Here is a 7,826-nt window from a genome sequence, read left to right on the forward strand (position 1 = left end):
TGGTGTGCAGAGGCCTTTAGAGAGAGTACAGTAGAGCTCCGGTGCATCTGTCACAGAAATTGTCATCCTTTGTCTGCACTGTTTTGCCAAACAACTACAGAACACACAGCGAAGAGGAGCAGAAGTTGCAAGCTAACTTGCCGCAGGGTTGATGCTATCAAGATGTTTGAATTTTTCCCTCTCAGTCTGAATTAGGCTAGCCACAAAATGAGTATGCATTGCGCAGGTTTTCATCCACATGCAGGTGTATTTTTGTTCCCTTACATAGTATTCTTGGTGGGACACCTCTTGATCAGCCTCCTTCTTACACAACAATTAACATGTTATTAAAATATATTAATTTGAAGTGTGGCAGATGGTGGACAGGACCAGTTCCTGCAGATGAGTCAAATGATTTAGTTTAGCTCTAGTTATTAGCATGAAGAAAGTGTGGAAAGTGTTGAAACTGACAAAACAAAATTAACAAAGTATACAAGATTATGATAGATTTCAATAACAGAGTAGTACAGATCCCATTAGAGTCCATAGAATCTGAAAATGTATATATAACTCAGATTTGTCTTTTTCCTCTCTTGTAGAACACGTCGCAGATCTTCCCCCCAACCACTGGGGGCGCTGAGCGAATGTGTGCCGATCTGAATCTACCCCTTTTAGGAAAGGTACCGCTAGACCCAAGGATAGCACGAAGCTGTGATGAGGGCAAATCCTTCCTCAATGAAGTACCTGACTCTCCTGCTGCTGAAGTCTATCAGAATATTGTGCAAAGTGAGTGTTTCCAGGAACACGGATCTATAATGCTGTTAGTTTTGTGAAATTCCTGAGTAAGGAAGTAAGGGATGATGCACACGCAGATGATACGTACACAGACATATTTTTAGTTTTCCAGCGAAGTCCTTAAGTTATTATTTTTGATGACTAGGTTTACTTGCTGTCCCAATTCCTGATTGAATGTATTGAAAGAAGAAGTGATCGCTTTACAAATGGGAAGCAGCTAACTAAAGGGGAAGAAGGAGAGGCTGAAATTCAATAATTGTACTTGCATCATGAGATTATGGTTGTGGAGTGGTTTGTATCACAGTTGATTTACTTTGTTTGCACACATTCATTAAAAATCACTTACAACTTTAATAACAGATATTTTTGTGTCCTTGGAAATCTTCAAGTCCATTAAAACACCCCTTCATCATTGTCACACTACTCTCCTTTCTCCTCCGCCAGGTATTAAGGACTACTGTTCCAACCGTGTGACAGAGGAGCAGAGCACCACCTGAACTCACTCAGAAGGCAGCCATATTGGACCAGAACACTGAGACAGGTCACATGATGAGAGTGTGGCAGAAATGATTGACTGACTGAGAAAGAAACACACATAGGAAAGCTAATACCATTAATAATTTAATAACACTCACCAAAAAGCCTGCCAGAACTATCTCAACATCTTCAATGATCATTTAATTGTGATATAATAGGGACTAGTTCCACGTTGTAATAAAGTGAATGTTTAGAAATAATTACAGCTCTATAATGATGAATGGTCTTATCCAAATAAGCACTTGGGTCTAAGTTTGCACCTCAGTGCTTGCATTAAAGAAAAAAAAATAACTTCAAACCACCACTCTGGGAATACTCTGTATATAACACTTACTTTAGCAGAGATAAATACACTTTCTAATCCCTGAGGGATAATTAATAAAATTGATATAAGGGAATTGTAAATGTTTATCTTAAAAGATAAAGTTAGCAATATTATTTCTTGTTTACAAACCCCACAATGCATTACGCTGTCTCTCAATACTCTCGTCATTACACAGCCTCTATGTGTTCTAAGCGACAAGCCCACTGGTTCATACTAAAGATTTGAATCTTTAAAAATCACAAATGTATACTTACACCTACAACAGCTGTGCACTGTAGCTTTTACTAAACATTACTCCAGCAGGAGTAAATAGCCCTTTGTCTGAGTAGGCGATAGTGTATTTGGGGAAGTTAAATCTCAGATCATGTTACGAATCAAGCAGTAGTGTCAAACACAATTCCCTTCCAAGAACATTTGGTGCTCTGAGTTGTGTTTGTGGATCTATTGGCCATCACTATCCCTGGTTACAGTGAATCAGTAGTAAGTCAAATGATGGTACTATCAAAGCACAGGATCATCAGCATAGTATGAAATTCCAACTTCTCATTTGATTCTGTTTTCTCAGTGATTGTAATCATTCCACATTTGAAATGAGAAGACTGTATGGAGATGAAAATCTTTGAAGCCATGTTGTTTTGTTTTCAGTACATGTCTAGTGAATGTAAAAATGTGAGTTCATAAAAAAAGTAAATCAGTGACAACATAATATGTAGAGGTTGATTCCCGATTGTCAATTAGGATTTTCATTTGATCATTCATATGTTCTAAACAATTGTTTTGGAAATATATATGTACTTGCTTTAACAGATTTATAAAATAAATGACCAAACCTGAAATCACCTTCAATGTATTTTTAATCAAACTATTAGGGTAGCACACCCAGAGTGCGTACCACATACCAAGCCTGAGTCCTTGCCACAGCAGCCTGAATTTGAGTCCAGCCCAGGGACCTCATGTATAAAAGACATTGCAGCTTTCATTCCGAAAGATAGTGTACTCACAAAACTTGAGAACTACGTACACGCTGAAATTTCCACATGTATAAAACCAGGCATACACCAAGTCCTGCGCAGCTTTCCTTTAAACATAATACATAATGTGGAAACTGGGGAGTCCACTGCCAGGGGGGAGAGCACATTATCCCTTCTCTCTTCCATGCCTTTCCTGTCTCTCTCTACTGTACAATCAAAGGCAAATGCCAAAAAACTGACTAACTTATTAAAGTAGGTGCTCTTTTGTTTTGTCTATAAATCAAAGATTATTTGAGATAATCTTGCCAGCTTTCTAACTGATAATGCAGTTGGCTCTCAACTGCCAAGTCTTGTTGCCATGTTTTATTTGTGTGTGCGAGTGGTTCTCATGTGTACTCTGCCATACATAGTCATAGTTCCTCCGGGGTTCACTGAAAAACACATGTGAAACTGCATCTGCATCCTGCTAATAGACAAAACAACAGCAGCCACAGCCACACAGATGAAGTCTTTCTCACACATTATACCCACATAGATCTGCATTTATTTTATAATAGTGTTCGTTGCAGTCAGGTCGAGTTATAAATGTATGACTTCAAGCACTAAAATATTTTCCTCTATTTTCTGCAATTCTATGTAGAAAAATGAAATAATTGCAAAAATACAGTCTTTACTAGATTTTTAATACAAGGAAAAGCAATTTTATTTTTTTTACATTAATACTATGTAGTTGTGATGTGTAAAAGATTCGATACACAGGAAACCCAATAATGAGTGTACAAAAGAGGTTTCTTGGAAGCAGTATGATGTACTGTGATATGGGAGAAGAAATATTTCAAATTCCTTAAATATATTTAAAATAAAATGTAAAATCAAATTATTTTAAAATAATCTATTCTTAAATTTTGAAGTCTTGACCATTCATTTTACAGATGACCTCGACTGTAGAGCAAGAGGTGTTGCTGGGGTGAAACTAAGCAAGTGAAGCATGGGTGCAGGGTGTTTTGGTTATGTGTAAATAATTGCTATATATCTGTGATTGTGAAGCCATAAATGTAGCACACCGAAAATGCAGTGGGGAGGTGTTTCAATTGGGGAAATAAACAAATGTATTTCCTCCATTGTAATATTCTGCTACACAAAGAAAAAGTCCCTAAATCAGTGAAACAACAACTTGACAAACATCCAGTGAAAATTATTGTAATAAATGGAATAATTTTGTATTTATTTATTTATGGATTAGTATGTATTATGGAATTGTGTTGAAAATGTTTGGTTTTTTTTGGTTTTAGAAGTGTGTGGGTTGTGATACCGCTCTCAAAATGATATATGTAAATCAAACAAAGCAGTGTGTGTATGTTGTAGACTATGAAAAATAGCAACAATATTTAACATCACACAAAATGTATGCTAATTAATAAAGCCGAAATAAAGCACAGGAGTAAGTTTCAGCGTGTGTAAGCAAAATGTAACCTCACTTCCCAATAATAATGACACGTCTACCTCCAGACTATTAAAACCTCACTCACATACATTCCCAACAGACCTCCCCTCCAGCCACAAAAACACCTTCCTCTTTTATTGGGAACACCTCCTGAACAAAATCATTGTGTTCCTTTAGAAAATAAAACTTAATCATCCGTACTAGTGGCTGTCACACTAGACATCAATGTCCGGGGATCAGACGCCGCCACCATGGCCCAGTTCGAGGAGGTTCTGGATGGAGTGCGGCTGGTTCTGACCTGGGCCTCTCCTCCTGAGATCCAAGCTCTGCTGGAGGGTTTGGTGGAGGAGCGGATCATCTCAGAGGCCTACAGCAAGTGCTTGAGTCTGCACCGAGTCACCGCGGGGGTCACACCTGAGCCAGCTCACAGCAAAACGCCATGTAAACCAGGACCTGATCTGATGAATTCTCTAGGATCTCCCACCCACGGGCACCTCATCCAAGGTGAATTCAGCCAGGACTGCAGACAATCTGCCACCACCGACCACAACCAGATCAGATCGGAGTCTGATGAACATAACAGCGCAAGGTCCTGGCCAAATCCACCAGTGATCGACGTACACTACCTCAGTAAAGGAGTCTTTTCTACACCGATAGTATACGACTACAACTGCAGTCTCAGATCAGATGACGAAATTACAGAACTGCTGAGAAGTGCAGAATCGATGCAGAAGCCAGAATGTGATAATGAAAGAATAAATGAGGGGAATTCTGAAATTGAGAAGGAGTGGTTAGAGCAGGTAGAGGAGGCAGCTAGGAGGATAGCTGTGCCTCTGTGGCAGCACTGGGACAGAGCAGGGAGGATGTTGCTGCCGCTGATTCCTTCTTTGACTACTTGCTGTGCAACAAGTGAAATCACAGTGACAGACAGTGAAGCACTATGCCCTGTTCTGAATATGGAAGAGGAAACTGAGCTTGCAATTGTCTTCAGGACTCTAGATTTGTACGCTGATAACTTTAACTCTACAGAGGCAAAGATCAAAGACCCAGACTTTACACTGGACAGTGAAGTAGCCACTGACACACCAAAGGGACCGTATTCCTCTGCATACGAGATTGGATTGGACACAGAACATTTCAACATCTCTGGAGCAGCAAGAAATGTCTCACCTGTTGAAGTCTGTGTGGCAACAGACACAAACAACAACATCACAGACAGGCTGGAGGCTGGTGTCGACGCCTGCGGGGTTTTTGACAGAACAACTGACAAAACAGAGGACCTGCTCTGTCTGACAGGAGATTCACAGTGTGGCTTTCCAGGATTTATAGAAAACTTTGCACATTTATTTACTTCCTATACACCAAAAGATACTCACACCGAGGCACAAGATAACTCATTTTACTCAAACATAGATTACAACATGACATTAAGCGTTCTAGACAATGTGGAAAATGTTTTCAGTGCTGCCAATGGCACAAAAACGTGCAGCACTGTTGACATAAGAGACATCTATGAGAATAAAGAGGACGAGGGGAGGGCGGAGTCCCACTGGGGTAAGTTTGCATTCAATCATCATATAATGTGCCCTTGTTTTCTGTTCTTCTACCATCTTTTGTTGTCTCTGTTCATATTTGCATGATCTGTCAGGGCTTGTAGAAATACTGTCAGAGTCCTGATTTCAAGGTTAATTGAATGAAACTTTTATTTCTTATAATAATACATTTTATTTATATTTTCATCACGAGGATCTCAAAGTGCACAGGTAGAAACAAAAAGCAGTTTTAAAAAAATAATAATAAGAAAGAAGGAGAAAGAGAATAAAAAAAAAACATCTAAAAGGGACAAAAGCTTTGCTAAAAGAAATGTCTTAGATCCTTTTTTAAAAACAGTCAGTGGATTGTAGTGCCTCAGGGTGTCAGGGGAGGGGGGCATTCCACCAGACCGTGGGGCCGGCAGCACAAAAGGCCCCTATCTCACATGGTATATATATATATATAAGAAGCACAAAAATGAAAGGCTGGCTCCATCCCCTTGTATGACACATGTTGTGCTTTCCAAAATGAAGGACAGTAAATGTACTCCTGTTTTGGATGCAACAGGGGTTGACAGGATTTGGTGGGTTAGGTGTGCCTTACTTTCAGTTTCAGTTTGACTTATTCCAATGCCAACCCAGCGCACATAATGATTTGGGAAAACTAATGCGTAGTGAAGGAAGAATTCAGCAGTAAAAGTAAAGCTGTTACCACTCTGTAAAAAGTGAAAGTCCCTGCACTGAGAATGTTACTTAGTAAACGTAGCCCCAAAGAGCATAAAGTAGGAAAATGCACTTAAGTATTTAAAGTAAAAGTAGTCAATGCCTGTTTTGTCTTATTAATATATTATATCATAATATTCATTTGTTTTTATGACTCATGTATTAATGTAAAAGGCAGGATTTCACCTGTTGTTAGTTGAGGTAAGAGCACATTTTTACTATTTTGTTAGGACCTGAACTAATAATATTGATTATTCCCATTATGGATTCATCTGCTGATTATTTTCTCCCCATTAACCAGATCGGAGGTGTTTGGTTTTTAAAAACTTCTGAAAAAATAATAGCAAATGCTGTCCACAGTTTACCCACAGCCAGGTAACGCCTTCGTTTTTTATTCCATCAATCGCTTAATTGATAATTAATAACTAATCATATTCAGGCTTATTGTTTTGTTACTGTTTAGGTAGTTTGATTTATAACAAACCTTATTTGTTAAACTACTTAATGCTGTCCAAAGCGTAAAAAGCACAATGTTTCTCCCCTTAGTATACAGTATAAAGTTGGCGTTAAAGAAAAGAAAAGAAAGAAGTAAAGTAGCCACTACCTTCAAATTTGTAACAGTAAGTGAAGTACTTCAGTAAATGTTTTTAGCTTTTAGTTACATTCCCCACCTGCTGCAAGAGGGAGGCACCTCTAGCAAAAGCCACCTGCAGCTTTTGCAAGCTTATTTCCTGTCTAACAGCAGGGAGAACAGTGTCAGACCTTCTGATCAGGAGGAACCAAGTCGGGTGACTTCAAACTGTAAGCTTTTGATTAGCATACAGGCCTGAATGAGAGCTTTTAGTGATCCACTGGAAGAATTTTTTTTAAGAAACCACTGGTGTTTCAGGGTTTTGCAGCTATATTTGGTTGTGGTGAACCTGGAACACTCAACAGAGCAGGATGGAGCCTGCTGTGGGAAACCTGGCTATCAGTGTAAATAAGACCAAAGTTTTGGCAAGAGGACAGGAATGTTGGGCAAGCAGTTGATTGCCTTGTTGGAAAGAAATGCCAATCCGGATGCAATTAACAAGGGCGGAGTTTGACTTTATCGTGAATTTTCATGATTTTTCATACATGGGTTGTGGCCCTGTGGAGATCTTTTGTCTAACCTGTCAGAGGTTAATTATTTATCTACTAGCAACTTTTGGCCTAAAAACTTTGTGCCATGTTTTTCGCTCAGTTCAGTCCCCCCAGTGTTCGTCACAGCCTTTAAAAATCACATGCAAGATCCAACCAAGTATTTCCGTACTCATGTGCCACATTGTAATTACTGTGTTTTTCCTTTGTTCTGACCTTCTGGGCCATCTTGCACACGGGCCGGCCAGACCTTTTAACCTTTCCTCCACTCCTGCCTATTTCCCCTGTACTGACTGTGTGTCCACTCCCATGCCTAATTGTTTTCTGAAGAAAACGCCCGTTTCGTCCCCTGGGTGGACAAACGGGTATCAATGTATGATGTGTGTGGCAGCATGGCAACA

General features: G+C 39.4%; 2 protein-coding genes across 2 annotated transcripts in view; both read left to right on the plus strand.

Annotated features, from left to right (window-relative positions):
• Positions 1–3,835, plus strand: part of nubp1 (nucleotide binding protein 1 (MinD homolog, E. coli)) — a 10,315-nt gene extending 6,480 nt beyond the window's left edge. The window contains exons 9-10 of the mRNA XM_035655278.1: positions 579–765; positions 1,219–3,835. Of these exons, the coding sequence (XP_035511171.1) occupies positions 579–765; positions 1,219–1,271 (240 nt within the window). The 3' untranslated portion in view covers positions 1,272–3,835. The remainder of the gene's footprint in view (positions 1–578; positions 766–1,218) is intronic.
• A 407-nt stretch (positions 3,836–4,242) lies between these two features.
• The window catches only part of ciita (class II, major histocompatibility complex, transactivator), a gene marked incomplete at its 5' end in the record, with an annotated part of 33,073 nt that continues 29,489 nt past the window's right edge, over positions 4,243–7,826 (plus strand). The window contains one exon of the mRNA XM_035654999.1: positions 4,243–5,605. Coding sequence (XP_035510892.1) covers positions 4,243–5,605 — 1,363 coding nt within the window. The remainder of the gene's footprint in view (positions 5,606–7,826) is intronic.

This window comes from Morone saxatilis, unplaced genomic scaffold (assembly GCF_004916995.1).
Source record: "Morone saxatilis isolate NCDOM2014 unplaced genomic scaffold, NCSU_SB_2.0 Contig14, whole genome shotgun sequence".
In the NCBI taxonomy this organism is placed as follows: Eukaryota; Metazoa; Chordata; class Actinopteri; family Moronidae; genus Morone; species Morone saxatilis.